General features: G+C 34.2%; 2 protein-coding genes across 4 annotated transcripts; one reads left to right on the top strand and one right to left on the bottom strand.

Annotated features, from left to right (window-relative positions):
- The first annotated feature begins 96 nt into the window (after positions 1–96).
- l(2)k05819 (transmembrane protein 94-like protein l(2)k05819) lies at positions 97–9,518 on the top strand. Of its 3 annotated transcripts, XM_011142575.3 has the most exons (25): positions 97–266; positions 527–693; positions 800–934; positions 1,048–1,184; positions 1,323–1,516; positions 1,590–2,060; positions 2,359–2,520; positions 2,583–2,689; positions 2,912–3,000; positions 3,060–3,297; positions 3,422–3,515; positions 3,616–3,833; positions 4,030–4,265; positions 4,351–4,475; positions 4,567–4,715; positions 5,704–5,844; positions 6,390–6,533; positions 6,659–6,803; positions 6,877–7,085; positions 7,312–7,486; positions 7,647–7,892; positions 8,237–8,480; positions 8,632–8,725; positions 8,841–9,002; positions 9,144–9,518. In XM_011142575.3, the coding sequence occupies exons 2-25, from the start codon at positions 530–532 to the stop codon at positions 9,214–9,216; spliced, it is 4,152 nt and encodes a 1,383-aa protein (XP_011140877.1). In that variant the 5' UTR covers positions 97–266; positions 527–529; the 3' UTR covers positions 9,217–9,518. The 3 variants fall into 3 exon arrangements, with proteins under 3 accessions (XP_011140877.1, XP_011140884.1, XP_025156987.1); XM_011142582.3 differs by lacking the exon at positions 5,704–5,844; XM_025301202.1 differs by lacking the exons at positions 97–266; positions 527–693; positions 800–934; positions 1,048–1,184; positions 1,323–1,516 and having other exon boundaries at positions 2,024–2,060; positions 2,366–2,520; positions 9,144–9,516.
- A 513-nt stretch (positions 9,519–10,031) lies between these two features.
- Positions 10,032–15,438, bottom strand: PIG-G (phosphatidylinositol glycan anchor biosynthesis class G). The gene is made up of 13 exons (XM_011142566.3): positions 15,026–15,438; positions 14,614–14,812; positions 14,326–14,535; positions 14,028–14,216; positions 13,543–13,894; positions 13,161–13,357; positions 12,792–13,037; positions 12,528–12,703; positions 11,991–12,172; positions 11,535–11,688; positions 11,129–11,429; positions 10,863–11,029; positions 10,032–10,641 (listed from the first exon to the last, which is right to left on the bottom strand). Exons 1-13 carry the CDS (start codon positions 15,172–15,174, stop codon positions 10,392–10,394), a joined length of 2,772 nt encoding a protein of 923 aa, XP_011140868.1. The 5' UTR covers positions 15,175–15,438; the 3' UTR covers positions 10,032–10,391.
- Between the last annotated feature and the right edge of the window lie 468 nt (positions 15,439–15,906).

Genomic DNA, 15,906 nt, shown 5'->3' on the forward strand with positions numbered 1-15,906 from the left:
TTAGAATGAGACAACTATATTTTTTCTCACTGTATCTTATTGCACCAGTTCAGTAGTGCAGCTAAAAAGAACAGACCAATAGTCTATACACGCTAAATCTGGCGCCATACGAGTTATATATTTTGAGTCCTATTCATTAGTTTTGATCAGACTCCGAAAATTATGCGTTTTTCCTCACTACACTGTGAATAAATTCTTGAAAACAATTTAAAGACACTTATCTCAAGATACTTGAAAGAATAAAAATAACGAATGCCTGAAAACAAGTAAGTTTATGAGATTGTAACCTTAACATTCTGAAACGAATGTTGTTTTATTTATCTGCGATTTATACGATTATGGCGATATTATTAGTGACAATGATTATTTTATTGATTTGTATAATTTTGTGTAATCGTATAGTTCTGTTTTCTTAGTTAGTTATTAACATATTAAATTTTTACATATGCTGTTATTTAATGGATTTAATGGCCAAAATATGAAAGTACGCAAATATTATGTTAATTCATGGGTGAATTTCTCATAGGGAATGGAGGGCGATCGATTAACTAGTAAAAATACGAAGGAAGGGGATGATATTAAGACTAAGTCCAAAGAAATTTTAGGTTTAAGTACTACAGTAGCTTTGGATACACTATACCATGATGTTGAACGGGTTTTACAAGAGTATGAAGAGGATCATAGGAGAAATAAGTATAACAATCGTGATTATTTTGAACAATTAGATTAATGTTCAACTTGATATCTAATGTATACCTTAATATGATATTAATGCGTGTACTGTTATAATTATATTTAGGAAATTCAAAGCTTGGTTAAAAGATGCCTTACATCATCGTAGCCAATATACAACACTTTGTTGGACTTCGGCATTTGTATTGCTAGTCAATGCTGTCATTCTCATTGTTGCATTCTTTACACTCAACGAAACATGGTACATGAAGCAGTTTAAGAGCTTACATAAAAAGTTTTGCTACTTGTTTTATTAACATATTGTGTATGGATATTAATAACATTTGTGTCTCATAAATAAGTATGTCATTGCAGGTATTCTACACTGCCATACCAAGGACTGATAGTTTGTTGTTTAGTACTATTAAATTTTATTTTAGTGGTGTCGGATAACAAATTACGACATGAGGAAATTCCTCATAGGATAAAAATTCTTCTTAACCAACTCAATAGTAAATACATGAATAACTTATATATGTATTATTTACATGTTTATATTATGTTAAATTCATATAGAAATTTCATTAATGTACGAGTTGACTGTTGCCATATTATTGTCATCACATATAATTATATCCTAAAATTTGTAGTTGCTCGTTCTACATGCCGATGGAAGCGCGAAAACTACCCACATCTGTGTAGTCCACAATCACCTTGTTTGACATTGCAATGGACATATCGCGATGGCGAGATAGTTAACTTACCTTGGGCGTTGTTGGTAGCTGGTGACATGATAGTGATGAAACCAGGCCAACAAGCACCCGGATATTGCGTACCGTATAATGTACATAAATTAATTTTCATAGCGCTAATAAACATATATACTATAACATATATACATTCGGATATTTCTTCAGGATGCGGAAGCACCGATCTTGCATGCCAGAGAAGCATACAGTCCCACAGTGCACAGCGCCAACGAGATCTTCTCTACACCGCAAGCTCGTGTGCCCTTGAAAAATAAGATATACAAGCTTCAGGAGACACCGTATTTGATGAATTTACGTATGGCGTTGGACCAGGCCCTCGATCGGCCAGTAACTTATCACAATCGGAAGCGTCATCTCTTGATGATCTGCTGCATTGAACATCTAGCTTATCCAATACTCTTAATCGTCACCCTCGTAATCAATTTGCTTCGCTACGTATATGTGGCTGATTATTTTGGTACAGGCCACTGGAGCGAGATGTTTCTGTTACAACCTGTTGCCGTGAGTCTTCCTCTGTTGCCGTTAGTGTTCCCCGCTTGTTGGATATTTCTCAACTGCTTCGGGATGGCTCGTTTCAAGGCATTATTCAAGTTATATCTATCCTCGAAGAAACTTCAGGTTGGTGTAAACATTTAACTTGCAGAAAATACTTGAAAAAATTATAGTAATTTTTAAAATTACTTTTTCATTTTTTATATATATAATCTTATACTTGAAAGGAAATATAATATTATTGTGAAAAATCTTTTATCTGTTAATTTCTTATTGTTTCTATCATTAGACTAAATATTCTTTTCCTAAGTCCCCCATTCTCGGAGTCAAAATTGTTTATTAAATATCATTTAGATATGTATCTTCTAAATATGAAAATAACCAACAATGTACGTGGATTCTCTATAGATCTTTACAAACCTAGTTTGTAGATCCTTTTGAAGACGCGGATATCAATGGCCCCAATCACCCGGAAGTAGTATACAACGGACTTGAACTCAAGGATTACTTTTTCGACATCCTTTGTGGAAAGGAGCACATGATGTCAAGATCCGCAAGCATTTTGCATGTTCTGGGCTCCGTGACCGTAAGTATCATAACATCAAACAATTATCTGTGCATCATATAATAGCTTTTGTAATTTTGTAGGCTTTATGTTGTGTAGACAAAAAAGGAATTCTGTCGTGGCCTAATCCTACTGCAGAGAAAGTATTCTTTCTACGTAACACGAATAACACTCTATCGCCAAGTTCGAGGTAATCATCTTGCAGTTATCTATAATCACGAATTAGCGTTTTCAACACCTAAATTCTCAATGCTTTGTACTTCAAAGAACTTGTTGTCTAAATATAACACCCAATTATTTAGAAGTCCAAGAAATCCCCTTTTATTCAGATAAAACAACTTAAGAAAATAACTTGAGTTTATAAAATTAAAATATATATTCGTAGGGTGATTATGGTTTCATTACTTTACAGTACCGGTAGTGTGGACAAGACTGCTGACAAAAATCAAGAATCTGAAGAAACTCAAATGAATTCCAATCGGATGTCCTACATGCAGCATGGTAAGGAAATAAAAACAACGAAAGTCCGGCACAGTATGTCGAACTACGTTTCTTCGCAGATATGTCACACTCCACCGCCGAAGTATTGGATCTCACGCACGACCACGCCCTACCTTTTCGACTACAGTTCGACGATCACTCATGGCGACAACACTTGAACTCCCTCAAGCCGCTTGGCTTAGCAATTCTCCTCAATACGTGTAACATGAACACGCAGGAGCATTATATGCAGTTCTGCTGTCACGTTACCTGCGAAGCTCTTTACAACGAAAATCTAGTCCCTGTGACAAACAGACGGTGCGTGTCACCTCTCATCCCATAGAAATCAATTCGTTCGATCTCGCTTTCTTCACAATTTTGCATATTTCATCACAGAGTTTTCTATTCACTTAACAATCATGGATTGTTCGCGCGTTGACAGTTGCCTGTGCGAACTGGCGAAGCAGATCGGCTTCCAGGATCAGGCACAAAAAATATTTCAGCTGGAACAACAATTTTCCACATTCAGACATGTGGTAAATGTCTAATGATCCTAATTATTCATGCGTCCAAATGACTAAAAATATCGTTAGACACTTGTAAAAAAAATGAACCGAATTGAATTGTTGATCGTAGCAACCGGAAATGGTCAGACGAGATATCAAGTTCGCTCGTTCGCTGAGCATCGCGACGAAGCTGAAGTTTCCGTTTCCTCACATGGTCGCCGTAGTCGTGAGGGAACGTAGCGGCGGTGGTCTGCAGTTATTAACGCAAGGGACAGCCGACATAATTCTGGATTCCTGCATCGAATTTTGGGATGGTCATGATCTCTGTCCTCTGTCTGCGTCGGACAGGTACAATCAAACAATTTTTCAATTGATTTTTCTGCGAATTATGTGTGACGTTTCCATGATATTTGAACAAATTTTGTAAATCCCTTGATTATAAAAAATAATGAAAAATAGTAAAGAAATATTATAAATAGATCTGCAAATATAATCATCTTGTGTCACGTATCCTCGTTCTAATGATATCTTTTTTACGTTACAGGAAAAAGGTACAAGATTTTTATCAAAGGACCAGTCTGACGTCGTACTGCACTGCATTCGCATATCGACCGTTGACATGCGCCATCAGCGACAAGATATCCGATATCTATTTGGAACTTCCCGCGGACAGCAAACACTTATATATACCTCACAGAAGTCCTACTCCTTTGCCATGGGATTTCAGAAACGTTCTTGATCCAAGAGTACGAGGAATACTTGGGCAATTCCACTCAACAGGTTCGCCCCATTAATTGCTGGTGCTATATCTATGTTTTCTTTTTTTTTTATTATGACGTTCTTACTGTTTCTACTTCCTGCATAGATTCTTTATTATGTAACGAAAACAAAGACGATGACGTTAACGATGTCGAAGGCTGCTTCGAGGTTCAGTGCAATCAGATCTTCATCGGAATGGTCACTATGCAATATCAGGCACAAACAGACATGGTACGGACAAGTACAAACGGAAGTTACATTGGTCTTTAATTAACTTGTAAAGCGTAATGTCTCATTAATTTACAATAAATTCATTCGACAGGTGCAGTTGATTGAACAGTTAGATCGAGCATGCATAAGGTTCGTTCATTTTAGCAAGGAGAACGAACTACGCTCGCGTGTTTTCTCTGAAAAAATGGGTCTGGAGAGCGGCTGGAACTGTCATATCTCATTACTTAGCGAGGGAGCCAGGTATCGCACAAAGACGACATACTTCTATGTCTTTCGAATTTCGTCGTCTATCGGTGTTTTTTAAAATTTTTCATGGGGCATATTCGCGACTTACTGTCCACGTCTCTGATACCCGATGCTTTAAAAATGTAAAAAATTTCGATACCGAGTGTTAAAAAGAAATTATTTTTCTGATTTTTTCAAATAATTCCGTAATTTTTTTAAGTCAAGTTCAGTCAGAATTAATTATAAAATCGATTGTATTAATCCTCCAATTAATAATTATTTAATTAGCGAGGAGCTGTATTTGCAAAGCTCGTAATGTAAAATATGTCCATGTATATTGCAGGAGACAGCAATGGCTGGAGAGATATCCGCATATGCTCCCGTCGTATATGTTTGTCTATATGTCTTTTATCTTCGTTATTATTAATCGTGATTTGTGCATGTTGATCGTTATTACACAGGACGTCTAAACATATATTCTATAGCTATGTTTGTGAAGATTGTGATTTATTGAGATTCAGAGATTCGTTGATCCAAATTTAAGAAAATTTTTAAATTAAATTTAAATTAAATTAAATTTCAGAAGCGAGTAAATTTTGTATTTTCCAAGACATCCTGTGTGGCGTTTTCAATCCAAAATGGATAATGTCGCGATCATTTGGCTGCAGTGTCCTAATATCTGATATGTGTATTAATACCTCATTATTTGTGCGGGGTGTCTAATCGCAATCGTTTCATGTTATTTTATTTTGTTTGTTCGTTTTCATGACCTCGCGATCTTGCTTCATTCTGATTTAGTAATATTCGCATTTTAGACGAAAAAGGATCAGCATTTCTTTCTTCAATCCTTACTTATCCTTAGTAGAAATCTTAAGATTTAAAAACATTTTGGAATTTCGCAATTGCGAACCGACACCTACTAATTGGATTATATAACACAGACGCATATGAAAAATACACATTCATATAACTTCATTGTAACTAACACACACGACAATATTAGGTCTGAGAGTCCAGTGGGTTGGTGGGTGAGCCAGGCGGCAGCCATGTCCTCACCCACTCCCTCACCCACGGCCCAATCTCATCAGCATAATTACTCCTGCATGGACGAGGCCAGCCACTTGCTTAATCGTGTCTTACCTCGGTACGTACGTTGGTACGTTATACCGGTTACATGCAAAAATGTACGACTCAGTGTACATGAGTTATACTCGGTATAAAATACGATCTTTGTCCTCTGCTTCTTAAAGAAAACGAAATTTTCAACAAATGACATTATTCCTAGAATGCATATTCTACAAGAGCTAAGTAAAAGTAAAAATTCTAGTAATTGAGAAATAAGAATTTGTAATTGAAAATGTAACTTGAAATGAGCAATTGAAAATTTGATAAATTTAAATAGAGCACTGTTAAGAGAGAGAAATTAAAATTTCTCAAAACGAAGAAATACTGCATATACAAAAATCAATAGATCTCCCTTTTACATCCTAGGATTAGTCATTCGCAGAAATGTGCAGCATGAAAATTTCATTCATTTATCGCGAAAATTTTGTTAAGCCTAAAGCGACTTTTGCAATAAGCTAACGCACTTGTGGCTTCTTCGCATCGATGTATTTCTACCAACGGCTGTTACATTGAGCAGAGAAGAACACTAAACGGCATTCGCTCTATGGATCTTTTTGTTTTTAGCACTAACCTGAACAACAGTCGAGCGATGAGCATGTCAGCGCCAAGTGCCATCAATACAGATTTTACAACGGTAAAATTCGACGATGAGACCACCGAATGGAATGACACGGGTACATCGCAAGTGAAAAGTGCCATGAGTCACAGGTTTGTAAATGCCATATAGACCTGCGTATTTTAAACTGCCGATCATTAGGTGTATCGTCAGTCATCGTGTAGATTATATATCATTGTCATAGTGTAGAAATTAAAAACAAAAACTTTATCCATAGAGAGCAAGATACAGTGAGAAGTGAGGATAGTGTCTTGGTGCAGAGTGTCGATTTGGGATCAGGTCAAGAAGGTTGGAGGTCTATAAGCTGCCTCACCGATAGCACGGAACAAAGTGCACCGGTCAACTTTGATCTGTCGAACAGAGTAAGCGGAACTTTCTTTAAATCAAATTCAACTTTGCGATGCATAATATTTTATCTTACCTACCTAAACGCAGGCCAAATTGCCGAGGGGTATAGACAAGATACGACCGCACATAGAGTTGATAGACAACGTACCTTTGCTGGTATCTCTGTTCACCGATTGCAACACCACGGTGACCCGTGAGATGTTGCACATCATGCAAGATTACGGCGAGGTAGTATGCGTGCTCGGTTCTTCCGCCAATGCTGAAAACATGCCGATCTTTATGCAGGCTGATGCTGGGTAATTCTGCTTGCTGTTATTCGTCAGATCTCTCTGAGATCGGCAATCACGTTGGATCGAAAAGTTAAATCTTTTTCGATATTCAAGATCATACTTTTATTCTCTAGAAGATAAATATTTCAAACAATATTCTGACTTTAAACAAATTTTTTAAGAAGAAAAAAGCGTGATTCGTATGATTGTCGATCACTTTAAAGTTTAAAAAAGATTCGTAATTTGTTTGTAGCGTGGCAGTAGAACCTTTATATCCCCAAGTGTGCCAAAAGGTACCCGTCCTGATATCCACCACGGAAGACCAAGGAATATCACCTGTCGATCTGAGCAGAGCCCTGAATTCCGTTGCGTGCTCGTTGAGCGTAAAACGCGAAGACCCCGTAGCGATTTTCCATCTCATTATGGAGGTATAACATATTAATGCATAATTTTTTTTTTTAATTGATAAGATTCGATATTACGTATAACATATAACTTCAACCATTTTTGAAAAATGGGCTTTTATGGATTGATCTGATATTAAACAAGTGAATTTTCTATTGAACACATCTTTTTCTTTACATATAGGCGCGTCATTATATGAAGAGCCTGTGGAACTGCGTGCAATTCTGGCTCTGCTGTACAGTCACCCTCTCATTCACACAAGTTCTTTCGGCGTTCTTGTTGTTACCGCCGCTGTTCACTGTCGAGCAAGTGATGTGGTTGTGTTGCTTAATTATTCCTTTACTGTCAATATCTATGATCGCCACGCCGATAGATGCGACAATCATGCAGCGCGCGACTGGGAAGAATCAATGTATAGTCAATGGAGAGGTGAGGAAAATGCCGTGAATGTATAATATATAAATCTTACCATAAATGTTTTTCAATTCGTATACTTTTTGTATGTTTCTGCGAATCATATAAATTAAAAACGTTACATTTATCTCTATTTTTCATGATCGTATTTTAACTAATGATTTGATACATTTATCATTTGAGAGATACATAATTACATATACAATAAACAAAATCATATAAATTTCAAGGAAATCTCGATAAGAAAAGCTACATATTGCTTATTTATGAGATTAGTAGGTTGTGAAACTTCTCAGAACTTCTGACATAAAGATATAAATGTATAACATGCTATGATATCATACATACATCACAATCAGGTGGCGTTGTTCGTACTATGGTGTTATGGCAGCAAGTTCTTGCCGACAGTGATCACAATGATCCTGTCGCAGTGTGTCTCATTTCTGACGCTCTGCCCCATCTACGCGGCGCGCAACAATTCCAAGTGTATGTATATATATCCAGACGTACGGAGCCAAGATTCTTGGGGCGGCTGGAGCAGCACGCCGAGCGTAATTTCGGTCGTGCAGCATTTGGCCCTCGCTCTCATAGTTTTACATTTTGGTAATTACATTTTGATATTATCATCACTGCATTTGAGACAGATTTTAATAAAGAAATAGCAAAACTCTTTTGTTGCCATTCTTCTAATTTAATAATATATTAATGTATATTTGTACTTTGAAACATTTATTAATGGCTGCTTCTTTCGTAGCGACGATATCTGTTAGCTTCGTGCATAGAGAATACTCGATATGGAAGAAACATCCTGTCAATAATTACATATGGTGCCTCAGCACGTTTATCGTGTAAGTGTAAATCGCGTAAATTAAACAATGAGTAATAAAACTTATTATTGCCTTATTGATAAAAGCACATTTTTAATTTCTTCTTGATTATTCATATTTAATCATTACATTGTAGGTTGTGCGCGCAGGCAGCATTCTCCGGTACAGCATTCTGCAGATTTTGGAAGGAGGAAGGCAAAAATATCGAGGACTTCCCTATGCATCTGGCGTTGTTCTTTCTGCTCTCTATCCCGTTAACGTTCGCTGTTAACGAGTTGATTAAATGGCAAGAGATTAAGTAAGCCCTTTCAATCTATTAATATTTCAAATGCGATTTGTACACATTGTCACAAATTCCTCTTTTCCAATCTTTGAATCTGAACATTTCACTCTTTTCCTCTATTTCATACTAACGTTTCTTTTCTCTTTTTCCTTTCAGAGTGAACGTTAGATACCAAAAAAGAGCGCGTCTAGAATTTGGCACAAAGTTGGGAATGAATTCACCATTCTAATTTAATTATTATTTCGTTACATCCTGTAGAATCGGGTGTGCCTGCAGAAACCATAGAAATTAAGCTTCTGCAAGAACTCGAATATTCGTTCGAATTACTAATGCAGAGTTTCGTGTACTTACGGCCTCGTCCCAAATATTGTCAAATGATAGAGGTTTAAACAAAATAACGGTATTTTTGTATAATAAAATGTGTGTACTTAAATTTTACAACATAATTATAACAGTAATCATTTGTACAATGGACACGCCAAAGGCACGTCGATTACGAGCTTAAATAAGCCTCGTATAGAAGTTTACACAATATATCGGACTGATAGCAAAATATCCGTGACTTTTTATTCGGATGATACAGTTTTGTTCGTGTGCATTACATTTTGTCGCTTCCGATTCAAGATGTCTAATATAATCGTTGCTGATTAAATTTCATTTATTCGTTACGAACGATTAATTCAGAGTAACAAATAATTTCGCGATAAATCTAAGACATCTTGTATCTAATGCCTTTGGTATTAGTAGTATACTTGTACATACAAACATGTTCCTATGGAGAATAATTTATTTGTGATTACGAAGCTAATGCAAATTTTAGAGAACTTATAGTAATAAGTGTTTTCTGCGAAAAATCACAATATATTCGCGTCAAAGTATTATGAATTTCAAGATTTGGGAACAAGAAAACTATCATGGAACTATTTTAATTACAATAGAAATTCGAATTTTTATTGTAATTAAAAAAAAACGAAAAAAATGGAAGAAAAATGAGTTTTTTCTTCAATTTGCTATATTTCTTTAAATTATTATATATGAATCTCAGTATATTATAAAATTTTATATATAAATTATCTTTCTTTCACAAGTTCCATAATACGTGCATCTTGATTTCTCGTGATTAAAGTTTTTCGGTTGTGATTGATAATAGATAAACGACGACAGTTTTTAGTCGCATTTTGTTTAAATGAACTTTTTGATTTCTTTCCGATCAAATGAAATGCGACATCTTGTCGAGATCTTTTTTAAAGCTAGAATAAAATTTCCGTTGAACGATATTCCACTCTCGTCACAAATTTATTTTACCACCAAGTGTTTATTGATATAGAATATATTAATTTTTATATAGTATTTTAGTACTGTGTTTCAGAAGTAGCTTTCGGTCGAATATTAAAATTCGTGCAGTCAGAACTGCGACGTCGTCGATATTGATGTATAATTAGGTGTCATTGCAAGTTGCAACTTAATTACAACTAATACTAGTAGCGTGCTGCAACACATTATCACGGAATACATTGACTCGTACAGCAATTTCGGCGAAAATACTGACCAGATAAATAAATGATGACGCTGTATTGTAATAATGATCGTATAAACGGTCATCGTGAACAGCCTCCATGTGATATAAGTCTTGCTTGTTCGCACAACAGTGTCACTGTACAAATAAGAATTATCAAGAATAAGTTTACTCGTTGATAATGGTTGTATTAATGTAATATATTAACCTATCTGATCTATATAATATGTAAGAAATTTATTAATTCATCGACAATTAAATATTTCATGATATATTTTATATTAAATATTTTTTTTTATCTAGATGAGGTGCGATTGCATAAGTGAATTTGCAATTTCAAAAATATATGAATTACTTACGAATGCGTTTCATTCAACTGTCGATAGTAAATGAGCAAGAAGTAAGCCAGAACAGGAGCAGAATAAGTATTGACAATTAAATATGCACCGGTGATGAAAGGCATATAGGAACGTAAGCCGACATATCCTGCCGCGACGTCTATACTTGCGAGACTATTGGAGTTGCCCTGAAACATATCGTATGATATAATTTGTTAACTTAATTCTTTAGGTAATACGAATTTTTAATTAAATAAGAAGAATCTAATCTCCCATCCAGTAAATACCTGATAAAAATAGAACACATTGCCGAGCCAATAATGCACAAAGACACTGAGATCGAGCAAATTATTCTCTTTTAATACAGTATCGATCGTCGAACTCGCGACAATCTGCATCGGCAATAAGATTACATTGTACGGTTGATGCAACATCGCCGAAATCATTACCCACGTATTGATCATGAAGAATAGCATCGTGCTTGTGAAACGTTTTCTATTATATTTGATCATTAATCTCACTCGATAAGCGCAGCTCACAAGAAACAACGCCGTTATTCCCCAAAACGTTTGTACTTCGTATATTCCACTACAATAAACAACATATAATTAAATTAGTACTTAAACATTACTTTTCACTTGGTCCGCGTAGTCGTTTCTAAAATTCCCATTTATGAAATCAAATTTTAAATACCTCGACGAGAAATATGATGGAATCTTTCCGACTGCGTCATTAGCCACGTGGCGAAGATATATACATACTGCAATTACTGTATTAAGAATTAACGATTGCCACTTGTATTCTTTATTCTCGCAATCGTAAGCGATCCAAATTAGAAAAATAAGTGCTGAAAGACGAATATTTTATTTTGGTTCGAAACTTATTATATATTTATCTTTTTTTTTATATTTAACTCTCTGGAGAATGTCACGTTTGCTTTAAACTTTAATGACGTTTCATTGGGAGGTAAATTGTTTTTTATATAAACATATATAAAAGCAAAAAAATGTATGAAAGATAAAAGAATATAGATAAAAAATTATTCTACAAACTTGATAAATAATGTTATGGTTATTAAAAACAGCTTCAGTCGTTGTTAGAGCTTTCTTTTTTCTTAGTTAAATTCTTTATTGTACTTAAACAATTTACCAGTGAGCAGTAGGAGTGTCATGCCTACTCTGCTATTATCTTCCTTCAACCAACTGGCTATGTCGGGTAGATGGGCGTACTTATCGCCGGTACTATTTAGTTTTCGCAAAATTCTGTGCCCTATCAGTAGCAACAATAACTTAATGCAAAGTACGTGGAACTGATGACTAGAATCACTGCAACTTGGATCCAACCGAACCTTTACGTTCGTGATATCAAAATGCTGCCTATCGACAGGCAGAAAAATTCATCTATGACGCAACGAATGTTCAAATCTGACTTGGATTTTACCATTTTTCTTTTCTCTTCAAAGTCTTACGATGTCTTATGATTACGAGAAATCAATTGTTGATTTCCTCTAAGTTTTTATAAATGATATCTAGAGTAATATAATAATAGCAGCAGAATAAAATTTCTTCAAAATCTATATAATGAATAAAGTAACTGTTTGCTTCTTTATCTATGTCATGTATCTAAAATAATGATTCAATGTCTGATTTGAACGAACCTTGTGCTGCAAAAGAAAATTCTACTCACTATCGATGATACGCGAACCATTTCCCGGAGCAACGATAGAGCAAACACGCAACGGTACTACCCCAGAAGAAATACCAAGTTTGGTGTTCTTCTTCAATAAAGCTACTGCCAGAAAAGCTCACTATATGCAATAACGTACCGATTTGGAACATTCGCATCTTTGATCCCTTTTTCACCTATTTTCAGAAAATTAAGATTTATACATATATATAATCTTAAGAAAGAATATTTACTCACATATTAGAATAATAAGAGCTGTTTTACCTTCATTAGAAATAAGTCGCTACGTTTCACGCTCGACAACAAGTAGCAATTTATGCATAAAATAATAATGATAAGTACAATCAACAGAAAACTGAATACGTTCGTTGGATAGGATGAAGATGTACTCTCAGGATCCACGAAGAAACTTATCCCAAGACATAAACTTGCATTTAGCAAGAAAAAAAATACCATCTTCTTGTATATAGATCCAGCAAGATATCGTACAACAAACAAAATGCAAAGTATCTGTAAAAAAAATCAAGTACAATATTACTTTCAACTTTCACAAGTTTGAAAAATTTTCAGACCTATTAATTTCTTCTATGCTTGGATTTTGAAATTAATATATTTTATATTCATTCTACTAACATGAAAAAGAAAGAGTACAGCGACGGTCATTAAACGAATATCGTATTTGACCATATTAGCGATTAAAGTACTCTTTATGTCCTTAAGGATTGCATTGTACGAAGAGGCGATGTATTCTACCATTCCGCTCGGTTTCTCGTTTGCATTCAACCAACCAATATGTAATCTCACGGTGTTTCTATATTTTCGGTGTATATCTGAAAAATATCAGATCAATTTTTTTCCTATCCTTTCACAAATTTGATATATTCTATAAACTATATTGAAATGTAAAATTGAATAAAGATAAAATTTATTCATGGTTTTTAACCCGAACATCTTATCCTGTTTGATACATATTGCATGAATATATATAATATATAAAATAAATTTAGGTATTTACTTTGTGACTCGTTAATGACAAGCTTCCGAAAATGATTGAATAGCTGCTTGGTGTTATAATAAAGAAGAAATAATCTCTTAGAATCGGCAAGATTATAAATATTCTCTAGAAATATAGAGCCGAGATTTGTGGAGGGGATGGGTAATCCCAAAGCGACTGAAAGAGTTGCTGCTATGTCTAACTGTTCAATTTCAATCCACTCTGATTCATTTTTTTGCACAGGACAGTGCATTTGTCCTATCGTGATGAACGGCACTACCGTTTCGTGTAACGTTGAGCCACCGTGGCCACCTGAGTCCTTCATTCCGTGATCACCGCAGACGACGAAAAGTGCAGAGGTATCGTTATCATTCTAAAAATAAAATAATAATATTATTAATTTATTAGTAGTTGAGATATATTTTTTCTTTTTAGAATATAACAAGATACTCCTTGTCACGTTCACCATCCTTTTATCTTCATTTTTATTTTTCTTAAGTACTAACCCAATATTGCACTTTACGAGCAATCTGACCAATAATTTCATCCATCTCTTGTAGTTTAGGCTTAATTGATGCACCAAATGGGCCCTCAATATGACCAATGTGATCTAGTCCAAGATAATGCAGGATCATCACAGACCAATCATCATTATTCAATTCATCCTGTATATGTCTAGTTACATTACTGTCTACCTATATATGGAATTAATAACTTAATAATTATATCATACAAGACAGATTCTGTATTAAGAATTATGAGATATACAATAATTATTTATAGTATAAAATATATGCTAATTACCTCTGTAAAGTCTGTAACAAAAAATGAAGTAGTACCATCATACCGATTAAATATATTGGGAAATAGGGAGAGCCAAGTTTCATCCCCATAAAAAACCAATTTGTGTCCTTGTTTCTTTGCTTGAAGTAACAAACTGTCACTAGACAGAGGTTTACTTCCAAAATTCAGAATTATATCTACAAAATTTGGCACTGTACCAGTCATCATAGCCTATATCAAGAGAAATATATGATTTATTTTTATATAAATCAACTCTTCTCTTAATTTGTTCACAAATTACTATCTTACTTTTATCCTGGGCATTGTTACTGTCGGTGATTGCAATTTAGCTCTTAATAAGCATCCAGAAGAGTTTGCTAGTAAACTATTTGTTAATGGCATAGCAAATTTTCCTACCGGATTTGCAACAAAATCCCATCTTAGTGCATCAATCACCATGATTATCAGTTTTTTTACTAACGGTTTATATAGCATATCTGTTTGTATCCTGAAAATAGCATCATATTAAATATAATTTTTGAATTATACATTCTTGAACATATTATTACAGGGAAATTTCTTACAAAATTTATTAATTTTAATATTTTATCTATTTACAATGTACTTTTTACATATTTCAATTATTTTATACTTAAAATAAAGATATAATAATGTATTTAATGTTATCTTCTGATTACCAAAAAAAATGAGGTTAACTCACCTAACATTCTCAACATGTTGCGGAATATCTTTTCGAGTGGCGATTTTGTCACCATAATTAACAGTTGGGAAGAAACCATATAAATATAAAGCAATGGAAATTGGTGCAATTAATAATACATAAACCAATAGAAAATCATTTGTACGCATCTTTCCATAATTTTATCAACAATAATTGACACACAGCTGAGTTTCGATGCACCAATACCCCAACATGTAGCTAAGGACGCCGGGGCTTTGTCCCATACGTCATTCTAACAGCTGAGTTTTCTCTCTCTCTCTCTCTCTCTTTCTCTCTCTCAATATTGGCTCCAGATGCCTGTTAAGGCAAATCTCCAACGCCGTTGAACGATAAATATGCCATTTTCCGTTTGTATTGATAGGCAAATAAATAAGCAGAGACAAAACGAGTGTTATCCTCCAACCAAAAATAACGCATTACGAAAACCACGAAAGCTAAGATACAACAGTTGAACTGAGCGCCAGATATCAAAATCGATATTCTCGATTCTTCGATTATTCCAGACATCGAAAGTCGATTTGCCCACGCGGGAAAATATAAAATAATATTTTTCGTGATTCTAATATTTGATACATTAAAAAATATTAAATATACTATTTAATATTTAATAAAAATTCCTTTATTTTTATATAATTCATGTAGCTAAAAAGAATTTATTATATAAAAAATGTAAGTAAATATAATATTAATAAAGTAGGTTAAAAGTGAATTTGATCATTTATATTATATATTCTTATTAAATTCTTATTATATATTCTATTAAATTTATAATAAATTTTCTTATACTTGGTATCTATATCGATATTAATTATAACGGTATCAATTATATTTTTTTCATCAAAGTTACATGACAGTTAAAG

Source organism: Harpegnathos saltator, unplaced genomic scaffold (assembly GCF_003227715.2).
Source record: "Harpegnathos saltator strain DR-91 unplaced genomic scaffold, Hsal_v8.6 scaffold403, whole genome shotgun sequence".
Taxonomy (NCBI): domain Eukaryota; kingdom Metazoa; phylum Arthropoda; class Insecta; order Hymenoptera; family Formicidae; genus Harpegnathos; species Harpegnathos saltator.

Excerpts from the sequence above, each read along its gene's own strand:
- PIG-G (XM_011142566.3), bottom strand. The coding sequence starts at position 15,174 with ATGCGTACAAATGATTTTCTATTGGTTTATGTATTATTAATTGCACCA. Across the intron at positions 14,813-15,025 it reads CAACATGTTGAGAATGTTAG|GATACAAACAGATATGCTAT; the intron begins GTGAGTTAACCT and ends TGCTATTTTCAG. Across the intron at positions 11,430-11,534 it reads CCATCATATTTCTCGTCGAG|TGGAATATACGAAGTACAAA; the intron begins GTATTTAAAATT and ends TGTTTATTGTAG.